Source organism: Syngnathus scovelli, chromosome 10, assembly GCF_024217435.2.
Source record: "Syngnathus scovelli strain Florida chromosome 10, RoL_Ssco_1.2, whole genome shotgun sequence".
NCBI classification, from domain to species: domain Eukaryota; kingdom Metazoa; phylum Chordata; class Actinopteri; order Syngnathiformes; family Syngnathidae; genus Syngnathus; species Syngnathus scovelli.
In genome coordinates this window covers 2,658,918-2,684,269 of record NC_090856.1, presented here as the reverse complement: position 1 = coordinate 2,684,269, position 25,352 = coordinate 2,658,918, and the positions used below count along the sequence as shown (strand labels likewise).

At 42.8% G+C, this 25,352-nt stretch overlaps 1 protein-coding gene and 1 long non-coding RNA gene across 2 annotated transcripts; one reads left to right on the top strand and one right to left on the bottom strand.

Moving 5' to 3' along the window:
• Positions 1-9,802: 9,802 nt before the first annotated feature.
• tprg1 (tumor protein p63 regulated 1) lies at positions 9,803-17,264 on the top strand. Its single transcript, XM_049723461.1, has 7 exons — positions 9,803-9,946; positions 10,012-10,302; positions 10,769-10,860; positions 11,795-11,971; positions 16,024-16,177; positions 16,246-16,455; positions 16,923-17,264. Exons 1-6 carry the CDS (start codon positions 9,932-9,934, stop codon positions 16,438-16,440), a joined length of 924 nt encoding a protein of 307 aa, XP_049579418.1. The 5' UTR covers positions 9,803-9,931; the 3' UTR covers positions 16,441-16,455; positions 16,923-17,264.
• Positions 12,589-15,065, bottom strand: LOC125970888 (uncharacterized). Its single transcript, XR_007482288.1, has 2 exons — positions 14,045-15,065; positions 12,589-12,797 (listed from the first exon to the last, which is right to left on the bottom strand). It is a non-coding gene; the product is annotated as an uncharacterized lncRNA (long non-coding RNA).
• Positions 17,265-25,352: the final 8,088 nt, after the last annotated feature.

Genomic DNA, 25,352 nt, shown 5'->3' with positions numbered 1-25,352 from the left:
CTATATTCCTTGGCTTGACGGGCTGCAGGCCAAAAAGCGCTGAGCTCGTTGCTCATGCGTTTGCGTGCAGTGCTTCAGTTGCCGGCGGCTCTCCGCTCGCTTTACTGCGCATAAATCTGTTGTTTACAAACAAATTGATGAGTGATGCGCCCCCTGGCCAACACAGTGCACCCCCCCCCCCCCCCCCCCCCTTCCGTACAGTCCCTTCCTCTGCATAAATATCCCTCCGTGACTTCATCTCCCTTTCTCTGCCCCCATCCCTTTGCTTAAACGTCTTCTCGTATGCTGAATGATTCTGTAGGAAATATTGTTCGGGTGCACTGGGTTTAAAAGGGGGATGAAAAAGGGCAAAATAAAGGTAGATGGGGAAAAAAAAGTGAAGTGTGAGAGGCTAAATTGGTGACTGCGAGGGGCCAGCAAGATGTTAAAAAGGAGCCTGCAAGGGGACAAAATGAGACCGCAAGTGGGTGAAATGTGGGTCGCAACAGAAGGGGCCGCAAGGTGGTTAACCCAAGGTCATAAATGGCGTCAAAAGCGACTCGCAAGAGGTTGAAAGAATGAGTCATTGTTCAGTGCTGCTGTAGAATAGCAGCAACCTGCTAAGTCACCAAGGACTTAAATGGCTAATCAAACACATTTGCCGACAAGTCATCCACTTATGTTTGCACAGTCACACACACGCTAAACTTGCAAAAAATAAATGTTCACTTTAATCATAGTTAACTAGCTATTATTGCAGTCAAGGAGAAGCTGTGACTCGCTGTCAAGGAAATCAGCTGGTCCATTCAATCTGGTATGTTCTTTGTCTTTCTTAAAAATTCCATGCCAAAGTGAAAAGGTTGAAAAGTGACTTTTTCTTTTCTTAGCCTCGAGGTTGCAAGGTGCCGCCTCAAAAGAGCTTCTTAAATCATGAGAACCGCGTTACCTTTCCGTAGCGCTCCCGTCCGTAAGTCGCTAAAGTCGGAGGACTTATCCCAGATCCTCACGACGCTTCCGCCATGAATATCAAGCAGACGCTAGCGCTACCAAAGTGCTACGAGGATCGCGCTCAATGAGAGCAGGCCAGACAAAGGTCAGGTAGATAAATGATTCTTGAATCCAAAATAGATCATTTGATTTATATTACAGTCATGATTTAGCTATGTTTTAGCTCATATTTTATTTGATGCTAGCCACTACGCATTAGCAACCATTTTAGCCAACATTTTTACTTGATACTCATCTCGCCTCCATATTAGCTTATATCGAAGTGCTAATTCAGCTATTATTCTAACCGTTAGCTGAGTATTAGCATGAAGAAAATTTCCTGAGCGTGACGGTGATTATCATTTCAAATGTGTTTTGAAAAGTTTCTTGATTTGCATTCCGATTCGCCGTGATCATGATAATTGGTCTGAACTGCAGCTGCACTGTCAGAGATGTGTTGAATGTAAATATGTGCACACTCAAGTCAATGAGTCTATTAGTGGTGCGTATATATTAATACAAGTCCCAGAATGAATAGCAATTTTCTCCACACGACATTTAATTGACTCTTCTCATCCATAATGTGTCTCAATGATTTTTATGAGCGCAAGGATATTGGAATATTTGTGTTTCTTCCTTCAGCCAAAAAGTTTTCATTTTTGTTTTAATTCCCTTTGCAGACAATTATTTGATTGCGAGTGGATCTACAATTATTATTTTTTTAAACGATTCCTTTGGACACACAACAAAGACCAGAGCGTTGAATTATTCACAGTTTCCCTCGTCGCGCTTTTGCTAGTCGTCCAAACCGAAATCTACCGGATTAAGTTTTTTTACTGTACTACTGCTTAATTATCCAAATTGTCTTTTGACATTCTTAGGTGATAAACGGCCAAATGTCATTGGACGTGTTCCTTCAAAACAGTGTTCCCTCGTCTCACCCTGGCTGAGGTCTTGTCTTATCCCGGCTGATTTATGCGGGCTGTTTTTTGTCGGGGATCAAGCGGCTGTGATTAAGGGGATTTGGGAAGAGAGGAAGTTTGTGTGTGTGCACGTTAGGGGGGGGATTTTCTGGATTAGCAGTGCAAGGTTCGTGTGTGTTTGTGTGTGTGTGTAGTGTGTGTGTGTGTAAACAGCTGTATGTCACAGGTTGTGTGTCCTATCATTGACTTTAGACTGTGCACTGGATTAACGCAACATCAGATACGGCCACATTGTGAACAAATGTTTTATCATCAACAAGCCGCGCAAGGGGAGGAAAATTAATTTTTTTAAAAAAACCTTAATAATAATGATTCAATTTGCACCTATTGTTCAAATATGGCCGACAACGTGAGTTCTTGATATTGTCCTGTTCTAATTGAAAGTACGCATAAACCAAAAACGTCATCAGTCGTTGTGAAGACGCTGATTGGAAAATGTCTCTGCGTGAAACTCGTTACCCTCGATTAAATGCTTTCCCTCTTCTTAACTCGTCATCTTTTAAAATTTAATCCCCCCTTTTTGAGGTGAACCGCACTCTCCCTGTTCTTAGCATTAGCCTCTTCGGTGCTCGCCGTCCACGCGTGTTTTCCTTCCGCGCCTCTCGTCAATGATTCACGACGTACACGCTTGGAAGTCGTTTTGCAGATGTTGTCTGCGGTTGGGCTTTTTACGCCGCACGCCGGTACTGGTACCACGCACACACATTTGCACGCATATCCAGACGCCGAACGCCTGCGGGAGCTTAAATTGCGGGTTAGCCTCGGATTTACACCTCGGGATGTTGCACCTAGGGTGGGAAATGTGAGTGATACCCGCTTGCATTTGAAGAAACCATTAAGAATTAAGAACGTCAAGGATGATGGCGAGCCGGCACGGAAAGAAGCAAAGCAGTGGAAATAGTCACGGGCCGTAGCGTGGAGTTGTCAACTCTTTTATGCGGAAGCTTTTGACTTGACACGGGAGGACGACAAGGCCAGAAATCTTCCGCCCTAGGAAGCAGGTGTATGCAAATGAGGTGACCCGGACAGGAAGTACTAAAAAGGAAGTGCCTGCAAACAAGGGTTGTTTGTCAATATGAAGAAATGCTGAATAGGCAAACTTCGTAAAAGTGGGTGTCAATCAAATCCAACACAATTGTGCGTTATTTGATTTTGGCGACCTATGTATGATGAGTTTTCGGCCTCCCCCGGGCGGCCATCCCTGAAGGAGATAAAGGATGACGACTTGATGGATGAAAAGGATGATGAGCACGTGGATAAATAGGATGACGGGGAGATGGCATTCAAGAGCTCTCAAGCCGCACGCACACGCTTTTTATTTTTACCTCGCCGCGTCTTGCCAGCCATCTGCGCCGACGTTTTAAAGAGAAAAAAAACGAAGCTGCTGCAGACAATGAAGATTATTGCTTTACATTACTTTGTTATAATTGCCTGGCTACAGTTACCTAGTTACAAACCTGTGACTGACTTGAACCAACAGCGATTTTACAAATGATCTGACTCGTCGCTTCATTTTAAAAGTCAAATGTCAATCAAAGCACAGATATGAAGAGGAGGATCCAAGTTCCTGCACGTGGACTAGCAGCCCGCCGATTGACTTGCTGTCTTTTACCGCTCGCTTCCTTTCATTCCCTTTAATCAGCCACTCGTCACAAAAGGTCATTGACGTGCGTTAAGTGGAGTGTCCTGTGCTTATCTGCTTCATTCACAAGGGTTCATTTAGCTAACAATGTTATCACGCCCTCGTCTGTCTGCTCATAATTGGCTTTTTTTGACGCTTTTCATAATAAAAAAGACGAATAAAAGAATAATGACACTTCCCCGGAGACTTTTCCTCTTTATCTTTTTTGTTGCACGGCACTCCAACGCTAACCCAAAGATGCCGACGCGCCGTTATTGTTCTGCTGTTTATTTCTATTTACGGCGCTTAATACAATGATTCCCAGGCGCGACCTATTTAAGTGCAGCCTTTGGCAATCAGCTACAAAGTTAGCGTGCACGCGCGCAAGTGTGCGCGTGAGCGTAGGTGGAGGTTCAGAGGCCGCTTGTTTTCATTTAAGCGATGTTCCGTTGCCATAGGAGCGATGCCTCCATTCTTCTCCCCACCCCACCTTGATGAAAGGTGTCAAGAAGGTTGTCCAGGTTTTTACACAGCTCTTCTGTTGCTGCTATCATGATTGTTGTTTTCTGGTGTGTTACATTCTCGCATGAAAATTGGCAGAAGTTAAAACTAGCAGAAGTTAAACACTATGTCTGTCTACATGTGTTGCTTCACCATTTTTTTGCCCAAATAATTGCTAAATGGGTTGTCGTTGCGACCTGTTAGCGCGTCAATAGCATGTCAACATTAAGCTAGCAGTTGTATTAATGCTAATAACCTCAACTTTGCATTAAGGGACCGACTAGAAATTATCCACAAGAGTAAAAAAAATAAAAAAAAATCCACAGCACTCCACTTGGTCATGCTCACAATGGAGATTTGCCGTATCGTTACGGTAATGCTAAGGTTCCTCGGCAGTTATTCATGATCTCCGCCACTTCGAACTACAAAAATAAACAGAAGGTCTAGAAATAATCCACAGAGTCAACAAAGTCGACTTGCACAGTCTGCTGTGATCTCTCTTTTTGCACAATAACACTCAGCCCAATTGAAAAAGTGGGTCAGCCAAGCTATTCTTAGTAGCCGCCGAACGTGCTTTTTCCCCCCGCCGAACAAGCTACGCTAACGCTAGCAAGGCAAATAAAGGTGGAAATAAACTTTTTTCCCCATTTTAAAATCCGAATCCTCGCATCGGTTCGGGAAAGCGGGATTTTTTTTTTTACGTTTGGACATTTTCAAGTGAGCCTTACCTAATTTCCTTCCTTTTCAAATAGTTTGTCAAATGGAAACTTATTACCCTGATTATTTTCAAAAAATCTTTTTGAAATCTTTTTGTATTTCGTTATGAAACACAATTTTCTGTGAGCCTTGAAGAATTTCTCAGAATGCTCTAAATTGACGGGCACTCAAGCGGTTCTCTTTTTTGAAAACGTCTGGCATTGAAAGAAATGTTTTTAAATTTTTTTAAGGTCTAAAAGTTTTTTCTTTTCAATGCATCCATAATGGGAATCATATTTCACATGGCCTTACGTCATTCGCGACAGACACACACAGGTGAAAGCCTTTTTTTTTTTTTGTCTTTTTTTATTTATTTTTTCCCCCCTAAATCACTGTTAATGATGACGGGGGAGCAATCAGGCTGGATACATCACACACGAGGCTGTGCGCTGGCTCGGCAGAGCAGAAAGTGATTTGGAGGCCGAGCAGAAAATGCACTGTCTCCCTGCAGGCATTGCATGACAAATCTTTCAACTGGCACATTCCTCCTCCACCCCGTCCATGTTTGTTTGTTTGTTTGTTTGTTTGCTTGTTTGCTTGTTTGGATGACTACCTGAACGCTCGCTTCACCCCTGGCGCCAGCATCCTAAATTTACAGCTTCTTTTTTTTTTTTTTCAGTCGCCTCAGCTCAACCCTGACACTGTTTTTAAGGTAAACTGCAGCAGTGGCTCTTCCGGCAGGTGCCGAGGAGCATTTCCAGGAAAATTCTCTTCGTATTTATCATCTGCAGTTAGTGAATGGGCGAGCGAGGTCTAAAGAAATGGCAGCTTGCAGATTGAATAAAAGGTAGAGAGAAAAAAAAATGCAATTATATAAAGTCATATTGACAATGTCATAATACAAATTTGGTTCATGGCCGTTTTTTAGAAACAAAATTGAACTTTAAGACACTGTTGAAAGTAATCGACTTCATCGTACGATTAATTGATAACTGATTGGATATTCGAGTCTCCAACGATTCATATGTGTCAGCCCTAGTTTATTGATTTTCTTATCATATGACAGATATTTGATAAATTATCTTAGGTAAGACCTTAGGTAAGATGTTTATGACCTCGCAATGAGTCAAATTAGACGAACTTTTGTAATTATGTTATGATGTTGACAACGCATTGTTACATTTTTGTCTGGAAATTGCTCACTACCTTGAATTTGAGGTTTGACTCTTAGCACTTGGTTGCAAATGGATTTAGGATCTTTTTAGCAGGGAAATTATGCTTAGCATTTATGTGAGGGGATAATAATGTTCTTTGTGAACTAATTATTTGATTGTGCAATGTACTCAAGTGTGAATGGCGCAGCAGTATCTCGCCTTCAATAAGTTTTGGAGAAACGTGGACGCACACCACGGCTTCTCTTACGTCAGCGATGTGACATTTTTGTCTTTGTAAAGTCTCTCGGTTGCTATATGGCCTCTTGTGTCGCCGTGGATACCCAGCAGGAAGCACCCTCGACACACACACACGGTATTCACCATAAAGTGAAATGTTTTGCACTGCAGCCTTGAGTGCAGAGTGACTGGCAAGGAAAAGTGGCCTAGAAATTGCTGCTTTTGATTTGTGAGTCCTAAAAGCCTGAGCAGAGACGATGAATTGAAGGTGCCAAGTGACAAAATTGTATTTATCAACCATTCCCCCCACCGCCCCCAAAGTTTTTGATGAGGGCTTTTCAGATCTTCAACTCAGCCGTCCTATTAGGATTTAGTAACCCCCCAAAAAAATGCACCTCTAGGGCTAACTTTAACAAGTCCTGGGAGTCATAAGTTAATTTAATAGCTACCACATGGAGTCACGCGTTGAAGATCTTTCCAGATATGTTATTAATACGAAGACATGGACTCATTTGTGAAATCTGTGGTCTCTATGAAAGATTTTGTCGATAAGACTCATGCCCCAGGTCAAATTAAAATGTTATAACTCAAGGGTCATAAATCAGTTTGCAAGGCCTCACGTGGAGTCAAATTAACCAGGTCAAATTTGAGTAATAGAGTCATTTGTGCAAAAGTAGTCACGTTTGAAATGAAAGGTCCTCGTGAGGCTTTTCCAGATACTATTTGGTCAATATGGCCTCATTTGACACTTCAGCCCACATTACACAATAAGCATGTTGAAATATTCCACGTGAGGTGCAGCCTGCCTTCACCATGACTGGAATTACACTGCCACTTAGTGGTTGCATCATCGCCTCCGTGTGGAAAGCAGCAGGGAGGATCTTTTTTTTTTTTTTTTTTTTCTTTAACGCCACAGGGGGAACAAAGTTTGGGGCAAAGGCTGGTCTTGAACTGCACATCACATCCCCCTGCAACGCCATCTATTATTACGCAAGTGCTTACTTTTTAAAAAGCAGCCTTTTTCCGCCTGGGGGACGCCATCAACATTTAAATAAAGACTTTAGCGGTCTGATTTTTTTTATTGTTGTTGTTACTGTCTGTGATGTGACAAAGTTGGGATGTGTACAAGGGCCTGGAAACCATGCAGTGAACTTGCTTTAATTACCAGGTCAGCCTCCACTTCAAAATGGACGCCGCAAACCACGTGAGGCCTCCCGGCCAGCCAAGACTGATAAATATTACAATCCTAAAATAAGCCCGTAACATAAGATCATCTTGCGTAGAGAATGTTGGACTGTTTACCTGCCTTAGTAGGTGCTGCTGTTTTGGTTAGCAACAGAATTCAAGCCATGGGTAAAAAGTTAGTCCTTTCCACATAGCGTGAGTCATCTGCAGAGAAGCTTTTATGTTTTTTTTTTTTTGTTGTTGTTGAATGTTTTGGGTTTTATTTCCAGCTCAACAAGCTTCTGCAAAGCTAATGAAGCCTCACCGCCGCCCCCACGCAAACCTCCACCGCCACTCATGTCCCTGCATTATTTCCACAACTAAAAAAGCTACCGTGTCTGCCTACGACCCAGCGAGCTGCAAACACATGAGAAGTTTGGAAGGGTCAAAGAGGTCTACGCAAAACATCTGCTAAACCGACCCGCCCCCGTGCCGTGTCACTTACTCGCCACCGAGCCTCCATGCGGGTAAACAAACATGGCGGGAACCTAATTGAATTACTTCCGTCCGTCAACAACCATGTGGATCACGACTCGGACATGTTTGCTACCACAGAGGAGGCAAAAGTCGGCGTGCCGTGTCGAGATTTCAGTTCACAGAGCATCTTTGGATGCTACAAGTGTTTTTTTTTTTCCTTTTCATTGGCTTCACGGTGACATTTAGTTGAACGTAAACAGTGCATAACATACTTTTTTTACACTCTGTGCCCCGTAACAATGTTGAGAAAGAATGAAGTTAACTTATATTTTCACTTAATCACTAAATCATTCATTTAAACTCGCATGATACTTAGTTGTTTAATTGTGGCTGAAAAATCTATTATTTCTAGCAAAAACAAAAGTGATGCATGATAAGTTACACGCAAGCATTAAGCACACAACAATGTCAAACACGCTCGCAATCCATTAAAAGGAAGCTCGTGCATTATTCACTTGGTTATTAATTCATGACAGAGCCCATCAGCGATAAACACGTATGGCGAAGGCGTAAAGGTGAGAAGATAGAGGAGCATCTCCGCATTTTACGCCGTCTTGATTGCTTGGCCTAGATACTACGTTATGGATTATTCTTATCCTCGCTGCTTGGCCTGCAGTGATGCATCATGGGGGCAAAGGCTTTCTAAGTTCACTCGCTTACGTAAAGAAAATAAAGTCGTGTATTGTGTAGCAGCAGGAATCCACGAGTCACGCTGAGCTCTTTTTTTTTTTTTTTTACTCCGCTATAATCCCAACGCAGGAAGATCTTAGGGGGGAAACACAACACAAAATGATGGGAGGAAAAAAATATTGTACATTTTTAGTTTATGTTTGACAGACTTTATCAAGGATTTGTATTTTGAGCTAAGCTTTTCGCTGTTTCTGAAATTGTGGTTCATGAGCACCCTCTAGTGGCATGCAAAAGAATCACCGCCTAAATTCAGCTCAGTTGTATTTCATTTTAAAAGGTGGACTCAAAACTAAAATTTCTTTGCAATAACGGATTAAACACAAAAGTCAAATGTATACACGATTTAGAATCCATTTGCATATATTTTATGTGTTATTTCTGTCTAGAAAATGTTTACGCAGAGAAAGGAGTTCAATTTTAAGATATTTTCCTGCTAGATGTGCAAAAAGATTGTCTTCCAAACAACAGAGGACTTATCCAAAACGCTTTTTTTTTATATCACAACAGAATTATTTATGACAGCTTTATTGGAACACGAGGATGACTTGACATCTCTCAGATGTGTTCGGTAAACAACGCTGACAGTGTTGATGAAGGATTTTCACCGCGTGTCTTCCTAAAAATATCACTCAATGGCATTTCAAGATGCCGCTGGACAATGAAACCGACAGGCGATTTGTTGCACAATGAGATCTTTACACCCACAAAATCCTGGAAAAATAGCAGCGGCCATTGAGATGTCAATCAAAGCCCAAGCGAAGGTTTTGTGACGTGAGGCCACACTCTCACTCATTCTCGATTGTTCCGGATCTCAAAACGCCCTGTTGGACCTGGGAACTCCGTGGAGCTGTCTGAGAAATGTTTGTGACGGTTCACATTCCGCACGGATGCTTAGCGACTCCCACAGGCTTTCTTCTCGGCCTTTTTAGCATCAATGTCGTCGTGGCATGAATGGCCTTCAAGGCATGAAAGCTGTCAAAGGAAAATGTATTTTTGCTACAAAGATGTCTTAAATCTCCATTAGACTTGGAAAGAGTAAGAAAACAAAGTGTCTTGGATTTCACTTTTAATGGGTCATCTAATCGGATGACATTTTTTATTACCCTTATCGTGAAATTTCAAATAGCCTTTGCGAAAAATACAGAAAAATGCACTTGTTGTAAAAGTTTTAGTTGTGCCAAGACAAAATATTGTAGTAGATTTAGTGATAATTATTGCTAAATATTATTCAAAGTGATATTTGGATGAGCTGAGAAATAGTTTGGGTCACGTGACGCGCCACACCCGGAAGCAGGAAATTCTCGCTGCACCTGTCGCGAAGATTCATTTCTAGAAAATTCCGCTCAAGCTTCTCTCAGTTTGATTCAACCTGCGGTTCTTTCATGTCGTTACTTGAGGTGAGGAAATGCGTGTTTGTTGTTTTTAATTACTTTTGTGAACACTTTTCCTTCATTCAAAAAAGGCTTCCACGGAGGAGGCAGCGGCGTCGTTCGCGGCGGTGGAATTGGTGATCGAGTCGACGTCGCCTCCGCCGCCGACCCCCCCAAAGAAGCCTTCCAAGGAGGAGGGAGCGGCGGCGGTGGCATTGGGGACCGAGGCGCCGCCGCCGACCCCCCCAAAGAAGCCGCCCCCCACAAAAGTTGAGGAGCCGCCGACTACCCGCACAGTGAGCCATTGCCAGTTCGGAGACCCATCCGGAGAGCCACCGCTGTCTCTGAGTCAATTTAAAGGCAAGAAGTTCTTCGTCCTCAGGGTAAATTGTGATTTAATTTCAATACGTCACATGAATTATTAAGTAGAGGCCTCGCGTTTTAACCAAGCAGAACGTGTGGAAAGAAAAACTTTTAAAAATTGAACGCACTAAAACTAACTTGTGACCTTCCTCCATAACTTCAGCCAAAGAATTTTAATCACATTTTGCTTGTTAGACCATGATTTTTTTTTTTTTTTAAATCTTGTCGTGAGGTCAATTAACAGTATCACCCAAGTCATTAAGCATTTTTCAATACTGAATTGGGTGAATTCTAAAACCTTTTTAGTTTAAGTCTAGCCAAAATGTTTAAAAAAATAACACCAAGGTGTCAACAAAGCTAACCTGTCTCTTAATGAAAGTCCAATTAATACTCATAATTTGAAGCATTTTGTTGTTATTCAGTTCTTTTTCTTCCACCACCTGTGCCTTTCACATGTGACATCTGTTTTTTTTTTCCCCCTTGCAGCCTGGTACGCTGCACCAAGCCGTCAAAGATGTTAAAATTCTGGTGGATCCACAAATTGACGGCAACGTTCTCGGCATCTGGCTGATGGCAGAGTGAGTTCATTTCGTACGCACATTTCCTGTTGACGTTCAGGCTCACTCCTGCATCATATCAATTACATCGTTTAGTAAGTGGGAAAATAACACACTAGGACGCCGGAAAGAAGATAAGAACCACACGGACGGATTCAAAATTGTTACCGCGAATAGACGCCTCTCCTTCACTTCAGTTGCGGGCATACCATGAATAGTTTCAGATACGCCTGACAAAATGGAGGCCAAGTAGAGATTCCAGAAAGTCACTTTCAGATCGACCAAACCAGTTGGATGCTGGAATTTTCTTGCGTCATTCAGCATCTATGAAATGCGTAACACACTATTACTGCAGGCTGTCAACAAAAGGTGTACGTGTGTGTTTGTGTAGGTTTTAATCACACAAATCGCCATGACTTTGATAAAAGCCCCATGATTTAAAAGTAGCATTTTCCTTTGTATTAAAATGTTCCCCGGCAAGAAAAGAGAACATGCTTGTTCATTTTGAATGGTAAGATACTTAGTTTTTTTTTTTTTTTAAATAACTTTTTTGCTTGGGTCAAAACAGAACGGAAATTGATGAAATGGGCTTTTGTTGTACAAAACTGAATAGCCTCCTGATGTTTTTTTTTTGTTAACCTGAACCCACTTTGACGTTTGCGGTAGAGTTTTCTTTCAGCCTTTCTCCCAAAACAACGGTAAAGTCTGAGAGTTTCGATGATCAATTATCCTGTCAGTGCTCTTTCAGACATTAATGGACTAGCCAGGATGAGGACAAAAAACATTTTCCCATTTACCGAATGACTGTTGCCGGTAATAGCTGTATTTTCTGCTTGTTTTGTCCAATTTTCAATTAATGTACTAAAAAGGAAGTGGAAAATTTGAGTTCACTTAGCCATATGGTACCAGGGTTGCTGCAGCCATAAATAAAAGCAAACATGATGTTTGACTTCAGGGTGGATCACTGGAACAACGAGAAGGAGCGCCTGACCATCATCACCGACAACTTCCTGCTGATCTGCAAGTACGACTTTATCATGTTCCAGTGCGAGCAGGTCCAGAAGATCCCGCTCAACATGATTGATCGCATCTGCTACGGGAACTTCACCTTCCCGCCCAGTTCCGTACTTCAGTAAGTACATCAAACCACACTTCAGGCTCATTAGCTTAGTTTAGTGCGCCAAAGCTCTTTGTTGGATTTAAAGAGCTAATTAAAAGAGACTCTGCCTCGAGAGTTTCCCAAATTCTTTATAATTAAGACGGCTCGTGCTCCGCTTTACTTTACACAAAGAAACAAAATTCCCTTTGCTTCTGCAGACGAGGGTTTCTTCTTTACCTCAAATGTTCCCCATTCATTTGCGCTCAACTAAAAGTTTTTACTTTTCTATCGTCCTCCAACTCAGAAGATGCGTCAAGACGGTTGAGTGGTATCGATGTCTTAGTATCGAAGCACTTTTATGACAAAAAACTTCATTCTGGTCTTCTTTTTTTCCCCCCCATTTCGGTGTGACCCTAATACTTCGTTGTCGATAGGTTAGCGTCGCTCAAACGAGACGTCGCAAGAGCGTGCAATTTTTTTTTTTTCCCCTTTTCTGCAATGTTAAGAAGTGCAGAGCTGTCACTTGGAGCTGTCACTCGACTGATTAGCGGCTAAAACGAAGGCGGTCCTTTTGATGTGAACCTTTTTAAAGGCGGCTCAGGGGATAGCCCTGCGACGGCGGCTAATTTGATGAATAAAATGTAATGCGCTGTGAAGAGCTTAGAGAGCGTCGTCTTTATTCCGGGCTTTATCTCGCGCGCATTCCTTTAAATTATACATAAAAGAGTCGGCGGCGGAAGGCACGCGGGACAGTCGAGGGAGAAAGACGGATCCAAGCCAAGGCGACGTTCTTGCGTTTCTCTTCTCCGCCTCCCGCAGGAAGTGTCTTCATTTTGCGACGAGGTCACTCTGTCACCTCCTGGCGGGAAAGTGATCCGTGAGAAAAATGCCAAGTTAGGCCAAAAAGTTTCAGCCTTTTTTTTTCCATCCATCCATCCATCCATCCATCCATCCATCCATCCATCCATCCATCCATCCATCCATCCATCCATCCATCCATCCATCCATCCATCCATCCATCCATCCATCCATCCATCCATCCATCCATCCATCCATCCATCCAAACTATGGTTAGGTTTTCATATTTGAGTTTTGACAAAGGGTTTGAAATGAGTGTTGCAAAGTTTCAAACTTGATTTATGATTTCATGGCAGTGTTTGGATTTCAAAGTAGGGCTTCAATCTGAGTTTATTGTCTCACATTGTGGTTTCAAGACAGCGTTAGGGTTTTAAAGTTTGGGCCAAGCCACGATTAGGGTTTTCAAGTTTGGTAAGGTTGTCACTAACCCCTCCTGCCAGCAGAGGCTGCTGCTGCGTTGCAAATTTCCACCACTGTTTGTCTCGGCAATAAGCGCACCACTCAAGAACCCGATTGGTGCTCCACAGGAACAGGGACGCTCCCATCTTACCCATGAAATCCTTTTTAGGCCTTTCATGCTGCAAGAAGACAATCCTCGCATAATACCTGCTTTGACCTCATTTTGATCAACGCAACATTGAATAAAATATGATGACATATTAGAACAACAATTCAACTCCAAAAGCAAGCAACATGAAATATTCACATTCCTAAAAACACAAAGTGCGCAGGGTTTTTCCTCTTAAATATTCCATCATGTATAAATTAATGAAGAGCCATAAATATGTGATGTTCCTGGCGTAGCAATGATCTGAATGTATTCACCTCGAGAGCAATGCGTATAACCTCCAAACCGAGCGGTGGACTTAATTCTAACACCTAAAGCCTCGACCTTCTCAAATCTTGGCACCCTTTGCCCGTGTTGTTTCTGGGCGGCCGCTCCGCACCCTCCGTTGGACGTACGCACCTATGGGCGGGCGAAGCTTCAGGCGCTGTTGAGCAATCAGTGCACATTTGTTTGTTCGCCCCCAGACAATGTGGGACACTTGCCATGACAGCTGGAGCTGCACTCTATTTATCTTGCGTGTTGACTTACGCGTCCCAAGCGCCCACAGGAGGATTTTTTTTTTCCCCCCATCACTCGCCCTCCAGCTCAGAATACAGTCGTTCTCTCGGTGTAGGTGCACACCGTGGACGGATTAAGTGGAGCGCTCAAGGGGGAGGTCAGTCAAGGGTGGATTTCCTTACCTTCCTCACCTTCAGGTGCAGGATGAAGGATGACATCATGAGTTCATGGAAGTGGACGAAGGGAAGGAAAGTTCAGCCCCTTAAGCAAGTTGAACTTAGACACGTGATTCGATAGGCTTGTCCGAAAAGACAATGGAATTTTGGCCTTGCATTCAATCCCAGCTTCTTATTTTTTTTTTTGTCCAACAAATTTTATTCAATTGACAATTTTAGGGTCATTAAAAAAAATTTGTCTGCATATGTATGAAGACCACTTCTCCAGCATTTGATCAATTCCCATTTTCTATCCATCCTCACATGGTCTCTAATTTGAGCAGCTCACAGAGTGCCAAAGGCCAAGGTTGTGTCAGTCGGAGTGAAAGTCCAAAACTCCAAGACGTCCAAGGCCTCTGGCTAAAAAAAAAAGCCCCGCCCTACTCTCTACCTGTTTGGGCTGGTCTGCCCTGGCTCACCGTTGATAGCTTACCTCTGGAATTCACAAAGCTCTTTTTTTTTTTTTTTTTTTAAATATATATTCATATACGTCGACATTTACACGAAGGCCATAGCTCAGTGCACTCACAAAGGCCAATGTGTACCCACCTAACCCGCCTCTGAGGAAACATAATCAGTCTTTTGAGTCTGGGCTTTGCTTTTGTGCCACTTTCCTCCCACTTGCACAAAATGTTCCTGTGCGCCATTGTCATTGCTAAAAGCTCTTCTGTAAACACATCTGGATGTTTGTGGCCGTGACATAGCTCCTCCTTCGCACGCCGTGGGTTACGCTCGCGAGTCTTCGTCGCTTTTGTTTTGCCTCGGGGGCTGTTTGGATTGAATCTTGTGCAAGGTTCCTAATAAAATGAACACACGATGAGTGGTTGGGAAAGATATCTGGGCTCGTCCCGTTTTGTTCGTCCCCATCTTCTGCAACTATTCAATAATTTGTAGTCCTACGACGCTCAAGAAATGTTCTTAGGTGTCAAAGCTGTTTGAGATGTCATTCCGAAAGTGTTCCTTTAACTTGCAGGCTTGCGTGACTAACACAATGCCATATTCGCTAGAAATGCTTTTGTTATGACATTTTCTTCTCTTTTTGAGGGGTGCGCCAACGCTGATCTAACCGATTAATCAAACGATATTTATACGAGCGTTGCGTAATTTCCAGTCAACGACACTAGCTAGCTTCAGGCATTTAGTCATCTTTGAAGTTTTTTTTTTTCCACACAATCATCAAGCCGTCGTAAATATTGTAGCATCACCCTTTATTTTTGAACTTCCTGTGAACCCCAAACAAAGGTAGCATATTCCTCTGATAGCACGCTTTTAGAATCATCGGGCCTCGAATACATTTGATGGACAAACATCACGCAGAGTTGTGAGGAACGTTTTCAAAGACCTGTGTCTCGGTTCACTCATTGAAAGCTGCTTCATCTAGCCTAGAAAAGACGGAGCCCCGGGGCTTTTTCATTAAAACCTTTGGTATGTTCCCCTTAAAAACGAGCACGCAGGCAGAAGACAGAATATGACGAAGACGCTGTTGATTAGCCTTAAGTTGGAGATCACGCTCACATAATGAGCGAGCCCCCGCAGGGCGCTAATGTCATTGAGTACCCACAGATCTGCTTGTCCCCTGCAGGGAAGTCATAATTTAGGGGGGGGAGAGACATCAGAGGGCTGCTACTGTTTATATTCCATGTATGATATATATTTTTGACTCAAACACAAAAGATCTGCTTTGCAAAGTCATCATGGAACTAAATATATAATGAAAAAACATGCTAAAAAATTAGCAAAAACATTCAAAAATTAAAAAATGGAAAAATATACAGATAAAAAAAAAGAGTACATAAATACTAGAAAGCACTAGGCTACATTACCCACTAAAAAAAACAATTAGATAAATATTGCTTGAAACTGCAAAATATTTTGGGCAAACGATTTAAAAAAATAAATAAAAAAGATGCAATTAGAGTATAACAAAAATGTCTCCATGTGATCAGCCGCGCTGGTGAAGGCTTGCGGGTCTTCTGGGACCGCTTAAGAGAGCCGACCCTCTTGTCCTGGTGGAACCCCTTCGCCACCGATCTGCCATACATGACCTTCACGTCTCATCCCGTGAGAATGATCGACGAAGCCTTCGCCACCATTTGCGACGTAAGCTCCCATCAGTGTATACTTTGTTCATTTTTGCACTTTTCTGACTCTTGCCATGTTGTCCGCAGATGGAGAACTTCCGCGAGCAGCTCAAAGAGGCGGCACAGAAGGCCCACAAAGCCAAGCCGGTACCCGGGAAGGCCAATGGTGTCCTGCTGCTGAACCAGGACATCTCCATCAAGGCCTACTTTGGCTTCATGTCCTTCCTGGGCAACACCAACAAAATGGGCTACTGCATAGCGCGGGGAAACCTCGGCTTTTAGCGCTAGCTTCCTTTGGTACTTTCATTCATTTCCTCCCTTTTTTTGCTGTTATTTTGCTCCTTTGCCGACTCGGGAATTAAATTTTGAACCGGTCAATCTGGCACGATTTAGTTTTAGAATTATTAAAGCAAAAACAAGCTGAAGATGGCCAACTTAAAGCACCTTGTTTTGATGCAAATTTGTCTGTCACGCAATGGGACTCCTTTCTTCCTCTCGCTGTTTCTCCCATAAAAAGTCACTCAGCACGCCGTTCAGCCTCCTCCGAGAAAGCACAGAAGGGAATACGGTTGTCACTTTATCTTTAGAAACACCAAATTGTCTATTTTTCAAAAGCTAGACTTGTGTGTTTTCAGTTGACGCTTCCTTTATGTCCGCTGAGAATCACGGCAGCTGATGTCCCAATTACACCAGACATTACACATCTTGTGATCACAAACATACAATTGTGTGTCTGTATTTTTACACAGTACTTGTGTGTTTAGAATCCCGGAAGAGCTGGAAGAAATAGCGGCCGGGGAAAAGGAAGTTTGCTGAAGCTGATGCCTCCACGACCCAAGCCCGACTAAACGGTAGATAATGGATGGATGAATGTGTGGAGTTTTGTCGTTTGCATTCCAGTTAAAAAGGGGCCTCGTAGGAAATTATTGGGCAGATTATAACACAAACTTTATAGTCTTATTTATATTACGGTTACGTTTGATTGTGTTGTGACGGTAAAGCGGGTATTTTGTTACAGCAAAGCAGGTATTGGTTTTTATTTGTATTTATAGCATCAACAAATAACTTGTAAAAATAAATAAATAAATAAAGATTTCTGTTTTTTATGCAATTTGATTTATTGTGTCACTTGAGTTGAATAGTATGAAATTTAAAAAAAAAATTGATTTGCAAACATATTTTTTTGTGTACATTTCACATGGAATTTTGTTTCCACTGCTTTGCTTGGGCTTCTAACACAATAACCGCTTTCCCTCTAATATTTATGGCTTGGTGATTACAAACAATTGTTTCATGTGCTTTTTCCCCCCCTGCAAATTCTGTGATTTTATTCGGCCATGCTTTGTTTGTGTCTTCTAACGCAGTAGCCTCTGTTCTTCTGATACTTAACATTAAGCTGGCTTGAGTTCTGCACATGCAGTTCTTCTCTAACAAATTGTATTTGGGCAAAGTCAAGCCTTGGCGCTCTCTCCGGGCAGGAAACGAGGTTAAGTATCTTAACGAGCATATCGTCCAGATGTAGCTCCACGAGGTAAAGTGGCACATAGAGTTCTTCACCCGGGTATTGAGTATCAGCACCCGAGGGGTCCGCAAAGAGGGTTTAACCTGTTTCCTCCCAGAGTGAGGTCGTGTCTCATGTGGGATCAAGCTCTTTGCTCTGGCCTCGAGCTTAACACCTTGTCCATACGTCTTGTTACGAGCCTCCTCTTCAGGTAGTAAAAGATGTTCACCACGCTGACCTTGACTGCACCCAAAAAAAAGCCCTCGAGAGATGTAATTCCTATGAAAGTAGAGTTCCTCGTGCTCTGGTAGCAAGTCTTCTAGTTTTGTATTATAGATGGACGTCGTTTAAATTTAATTAACTAGCTTTTCCTTGATGTGACTTGACTGAAAGCCATATGCAGTATTTCAGTAAATCTGCACTTGTGTGTGGGTGGGTGGGTGTGTTGTGTGTCCTCAGTTGCTCCTGATGTAGGAATTACACATTTGCTTCTGCCCTCAGGCTATTTAACCACAATTAAAGGAATCCACGTTTTCTTCTGATAGGTGTTGTTGATACTTTAATGAAGTAGTGTGGATAGAGCTAATTATAACACAAATCAAAATAGAGCTAATATAACTTCTTTTTTCATGTATAACTTATAAGTGAATGTCATTATCCCCCCCCCAGTTGTCATTTTCTGTAAGCTAAGGATACGCCCTCTTAATGTTTGCTACGCGCTGAAACCTGCCTGTCTTATCCTAATCACTTGGGACTTGAACTCAGAACTTGTTGCTAGCGGAGCTGGTAACGCAAAGGAGTTGCTAGGAGATCGGACAACATGCAGACATAATAGTTGCTAGCGATGCGGAAAACACGGAGGCAGACGACTTGATAGCGGGCTGGGAAACTTGTGTAAAACGTGGAACATGGATTGCAGGGCAGGAAAAAATCACGAATAATATTGCAAAAATAATTGGCTGCCGAAACTGTGGTGAACTTGATGTTTTCTTGTACTTAGTCCAAGTGACTTTCCCAACCAATCATCGCATTCCAGGCTACCCAGGTAATCTGTTACCTGCGGCTACATACTCCTCATTAATGTGTTCCTCCCTCCGATTATTTTCCATCAGTTGAGAATCCCAACAAATTAAACATTTTTAATCATCTTCCCAAATTGTGCACTGCTAGCCAATTTCAAAGCAGAGTTACTCATTTTCCAAGAATATTCGTGATTGGGGGAAAAAAAGCTGCGAGCTTCTCCTTTAGATTTTTCTACCCTCTAGCAATTCTACTATCCTGCTAGGAAGTTTCCACCATGTAGTATTTTTTTATTGCTTTAACTCAAGTTTGGATTGAAAGGTTTAAGTTTGGCGTTGTGAAATAACTGCTGACTGAGCGCAGCAGCTAAGGTGGGGCCGCGGTGAAGCAAAACGCTACTCGGTGTTTATTGGACGGCTTTTGTGTCCGAGGCCAGCCACTGAGAATTCAGGGTGTGTAGCGGCCTACATAGTCGGGAGGCTCCGCGGATTTGACACTTCTCCAAGTGGCCGCGTTCACCTAAAACGCCTCCAGACACAACACTGACAGCTGGCTGTTTGTGTGTACCTGTGTGTGTGCAAGTGTGTGTTACCGATAAATAAAACCAGCATGTATCACATACTGGGTCCCCCGCACACGTCGCCTCGTTCACACTTAGTGCATCGACAACACATGGTGGCGCCGCTAGGCCGTTAGCAACCAGCGCTAACTCCCTCGACAGCTGGAAGATGTTTACCAAACAAGCAAGCAAAATGGCCTTCTCCCGCGAAAAGGGCTTTGCAGGTATTTGCGGCCGCTAGAATTCGTCTTATGCGACGCGCCTCCAGCATCCCGACACGAACGTCTGAGCCAGGCCGTTCCAGGTCGCCTCTCGCTTTCCCCGTCGCATTCCCATGTCTGGCATTCCCGATAGATTCCGCTACCGGGCGAACCTTGGCCTCCCGTGGAACCCTAGCAACCGCATCCCAGATGAACGGACATTTCTTCAAGAAACAGGAAAACAAATCACAAACTTGCTGGGAGTGAAGGAAAATTGATTAGCCTGAGTGGTATCAGAGTATGATTATTTTTTTTTAAATATTGGCTTGATTGTATTTCTTGAATTTGACAACAAGATGAAGCATCTGTCAACGGCTTATGGGGATGCGGTAGATGTACAGTCCAGCGCATGCGGGAGGACAGGGACATCTGGTGAAACCGGAGCGGCACAGCTGTCGCCTGTCTCGCTCTCAAATGTACAACATGCCAGCCGTATCCACGTCGCATATTTGGCAACTCGCGGGAGGGATGGGGAGGAGGTGCTGCTGCTGGGTAGGGAGAGGAGGAGAGAGCCAAAGGTCACCATACTTGATCGGGATGCAGTGTAAAAAGTTCAGGTCATCATTATGTTGAAACTATTTGATACTTAATTTTCTTCATTTAATGTGATTTTTAATCATTCTATAACATTTCTATTCATTTTTAATCAAGTAATGTTACTTCTATTTTATTTTTAATTTATTTAAATTTCATATAAATCAGTCATATTGCTGTTGGTGTAATTGTTAGTATTGGTAGCTTAGAATTATTTAATGACAATTTATTGAAATGAATTTGCAGTTATTGCATGGATTTTTTTTTCATTTTTAATTTATTCAATGGAGTTTTTCTGAACAGCCTCATTTTATTTGATCGCAACAAAATGCATTTTATTTGATTGAAACAAAAGTCCCATTTTTACCCTGGACGTTGTCTATTGGTCAGGCGGCATGGACATTCCGGTGGCTCTGATGTTCCACTTGTTCATGTGCAACATGATTTGAAGCAGGCCGTTGGACTCATGTTACATTTTGGATGGCTGCAATCTATTCAGCAGCTTCTTCTCACGTTGTTTTGATAACTCTGGCGACGTGTTGTTTTGAAAAGGCCTCACCCGATGAAAGATTTCTTTCTTTTTTTTTTTCTTTTACTGATGACTGTGTGATTGAGTGAGCGAGGGAGAGAGAGAAAGACAGAGGTGTTCCTCACCTAAGATGTCATATATGGCATAGTGAGAACAAATGACAAGAAAAATCAATTCAGCTCACGTGTCGGACGCAGCACGTTGTTTCAAGCCGGTGTTTTAGGATGAAGCTGCATTTCAGCGATGCGTTTATGATTGTGTTGGCACATTGCCACCTCACATGCAAGCTTAAGCCGACTTTGAATGGTTGGCGTGGTCCTTAAAAAAAAAAGTTTACAAATGCATTCCAGACCTGCCGATTAGCTGGAGGGGAGGTGTTTAGGGGTTAAGGCGAAAGGGTAGGGCTAAGGTTAAGGGGAAGAACGTTTAGGATTTCGGTTTAGGGGTAAGCTTAAAGGGGTGATTGGAAATTTATAGTTTGGATATAGAAGTATGTTTAAGGCCTTGGGGTGTGTTTTAGGGGTAAGGATCAGCAGTAAAAGAAAGGTTTGGCCATAAAGGATAGTGAAGGCGTTAAAGAGGAAGTCAACCCAGAACTTTTTTTACAATATGTGTCCAAACACGGTATTCTGATTAAGACTACGTTTGTGGAATATAAGTAAAGTAGCCAAACAAACCCGTTTTTATCCAAATCAGGGGCGGCCATTTTGGAACTTTCTGTCGATTGAAAATGACATCACGGTTTCCAGGTCTCAACCAATCACAACAGGTTCAGAAAGATTAGCCGTGATTGGTTGACACTGAGGCAATTGTGATGTCATTTTCAGTCGACAGGAAGTTCCAAAATGGCCGTCCTAGATTTGGATAAAAACGGGTGGATTTTGCCTGTTTAATTCATGTTCCACCAACAAAACTTTGTTCGGAAAACTCTTGGGCTGCACAGAATATATCACAAAGAAATTTTAAGGGTTATAAGTTAGGTTTAGGGACAAAGAGAAGAGAGAGGAAGTTCACGAAGAGATCGTGATAAAAGAAAATTGGCATGGCTGCTTTTTCCTTTTGTCTGGCATGATGTGTTGCAACACTTTCAGGATGACTGGGAAGCGACTGCCTAGGGGCGGGGCCCAACTGGAGCAATTTTGCGTGTCTGCAAATTACACGGAAAAACTGACTGATGACACATTCATCACATTTTCCGCCCTTCACACACACGTACAAAACAAAAGATAGGCGGGAATAATGAACTACCCTAAGTGTTCATTATTTGCCACCGGATCCTTTTCGTTGGTGGCCCCCCCCCCCCTCCCCGTCATGAGTGAAAGTTCAGGGCTTTTGTCATCGCGTCCCTCCCGAGATCATTTGGAATGACTTGATATATGTGAACGCCTGTCAGGAGGATGCATAGTTGACATGATTGGTGACTTTGTGCTATGGAGAGCAAGATCCGCAGGGTGCCCCCCGGGGGCTCCACAAACCAGTCCTGCAAGGTTCTTAGTTCGTCTGCAGATTTGAAACACACACACACACCCTACTTGTTTAATAACCATGTCTTGTGTTACAAAAACAACAACACAGCATTTGTACCCCAGGGCATTTTTGAACCTTAATTACACTTTAAAATGTGAATTGGTCATGCTTATAAAGTTTGGGTACACAATACACGTGCGTCTCCTCCTCATTGGTTGGACGCAAACTGTTTGAATCCTGAATACTTTGTGTTTTTCCACATACTGTACAGTATTGCGTTGTAATTGAAGTGAATGTTTCTATAATGAATCATTTTTATTGAAGTGAATCTTATTATACTCCAACTGAAGTGAATTGAATTTTATTTAGATCAAATCGTATTATAATCGGAGTGACTCACAATTTGGGGGAATCATGTTTTAATTGGATTGAATCGTTTTACGATTGGCATGAATTGGATTGATTTTGCGGAAGTGAATCGCTTACTGCTATTCTGTTTGATGCTGTTATGAAGCTTTTGCCATAGCCATAAAATTAATTAGTAAATTTAAATAGTCTAAACGTGAAATGTATTAGTCCACTGAAAGAGCAGCAGACATTCCTCAGCATCCTTGCCCGCCCACGACAAGTTTGTGTGGCTTTAGTAAGACGAGCTGAACGGAAACGTCCCCGCAGAAACGAACAGTTGCGCCGGGTCCCGTCCCCGAAGCTTGTCGCCGTCGGATTGACATGTGACGTTACGCCGCAGGAAGCTGGCCCTCTACCTGACAGGGCTAACATTCCGCCGCGGGATCGGCTTTCGCATGCGCTCATAGCAATGTCGATTCTCTAAAGCCTTCCAATTAGCGGCCTGACGTCACTCAGCGGGCATGAATAGGCCTGGCCAAAGTGTAAAGAAACGCCCGGCAAATAGAAACAAAAGTCAAGGTCGTTACAAAATGGTGATTGTGTGTGAACGCAGACCGGCCAATCACAGCACAATTTTACGATTCTTTCATTTTCCATATTCATTCGTCTCTTAAATGGTAAATGGCGTGTAATTATGTTACGCATTTTGCCATCGAATCATTTTATCAAATCGTAAATCGGAAGTGTATCATTGGAGTGATCGCTTTCTTAATTGGAGTGAATTGTAAACTATCGTAATTTAATCGAATCTTATCGGAGTCGGCGTGATTCTTGGTTTGGGATTATTATTTTAATCCTTGAGGTCACCGTCCAATCCGTCTTTAGCGATGTCTCTGTTTGTTGTATTTGCGTCTTTCCAGCGTGCCTTTTTTATACCCGCGCATCCATCTTCTCACCAGCGACCCTACGGAATGTTTCTCTTTCGTCCCCAGTGTCCCTCAACGTGGACAGCATGTTTTATTTTTAAAACATGTATCCGGTGAAAAAAGACACTTGAACTTGACGCTTGGATTACCCAGTGTAAATTCATGCTAACGTGTCGGCATTGCGTCGTCGCACCCTCGGCGAGAAATGCTTTTTAATTGGTGCGGAGGCGCTCCAATGGCACCCCGTCACCCGCGGGGCTGTTGCCGGGATACTGCGGGCCGTGGTCGCGCCAAACACCGCTCCGCAACTTTTGCGTCATGCGCTATCTTTCGGACAGTTTCGAGCGCGGGACGATCGTGTTACCGCGCAGAAGTGCTGAAGCAGGTCGCGGCGGCCAGCTGCTCCCTCCGTGTAAAGTATCGTCACCCTTGTCCGAATTCTTAGCCGTTTCCCCCGCCAAGCGACGTCAGATTAGGGATTAGCACCAGGGAAGGATTTGAAATGAGTTAGTGTCAGTTGCAAACTGACAAAAGAGAAACTGATGACCATGTTTGTGTCATTAACACCACGCAAAGTGACAGCAGTGGGAAAAAAACAACAAATAAAAAAACGCGGGATAAAACTGGTTCAGTGGTGGATTTTAACCGTTTGACTTTTGTTCCATCACAATTGGCAGCGGCTGGAGGAAATCGTGGATCGTGATCACCCGGAAAAAAACATCAGTGTGTTTGAAAAGTGAAACGATAAGAAAAAAACAAATCACACACACAAATCCAGTTCAACTTGTTTGTCGAGGAGCAAGTTTGAAGTTTACAGTTTGATGTTTTGCTTTGTTTTGCACGACCTGGTGCCTTGCTACACGGTGGGTGGGCTAGTGGTTAGCAAATCCGCCTCACTCGGAAATAAAAATTGGAGATTGTAGTTTAGAAAAGAAGATTGATGGATGGCTCTTAGCAATGGTAGCATTAGCTGTAATTTAAACGTGCCAGTTCATAGTAGTAAACGTACTTTTAATTCTATGTTCTTTCTTGAGGCCGTGACAGATAGTTAGTCAGGAACATTCTGATACATAAAAAAAAAAATGTTCCCAATGAAGCAAACAACTCCTCCTTTGGATTATTGCACTCTGACTCATCATCTTTTCCCGCCTGCCGCAGGCAACGTTCATTTTCTCAAACGCGAGGACAACATAAGATCACAATGACGAGTCGCGGTGACAAAATAAAAATCCATGACACCGTGGGAAGCTTCCATGTGGGCGAAAGAAAAAATAAATAAACGTATTACAATCGTCTAGCCGTTTGAAAACGTGTGTCATACATAACTTGAAATTCAAACAGGATTTGAAGTCCTGAAAAAAAAAAAAGTTTTGATTCTTATTGATATTTAAGACCTTCTGATTTCTTATTTCCTGCTTATTATTTTCCACTTATTGTTTTCATTGTAACTGGCATAAATTGTTTTTTAATTGGAGTGAATCGTATCATGCTGAGGAAATCGGATAATCTCACTGAATCAGGTTTTTATTGAAATTTATCACATCTGTATTAGAGTGAATCAAACAGCGTAATTATTAGAAAGAACAGTTCGAAGAATTAACATAATTGGAATGAATCGTATCTTGTTTGAAGTGAATCATATCGCAATTTTCTCACGATTTTCTCATATGAATAACATCGCTGAGGTTCTAACAGGTCTTCATTCTGACTGCAGACCTCATTAGGAGGCCAAATAGTTGCCATTGTTGCACTTAGCTTTTGCTTTTAGTGTATTCCCAGTGAGAATATCGCGTGTGGTACGGTTCGGCGAAACAATGCCCCGGTTGCCAGGCAGTTTTAGCGTATAGGCCATAAATTATCAGCGTTGCATCGGACACTGGTCCTTTTGACTCATGTGGATTTCCCCTGCATTAGTCACCCGGTGGAATATACACACGCTCACGCACTCAAGTATGTCCATATAACCCCCCCGACACACACGCACACACTTTCAAGAGTGATGTTCCGCAATGACTGACAGCCGTCTTCGCTTCCGTCAGCTGCCGGGCCA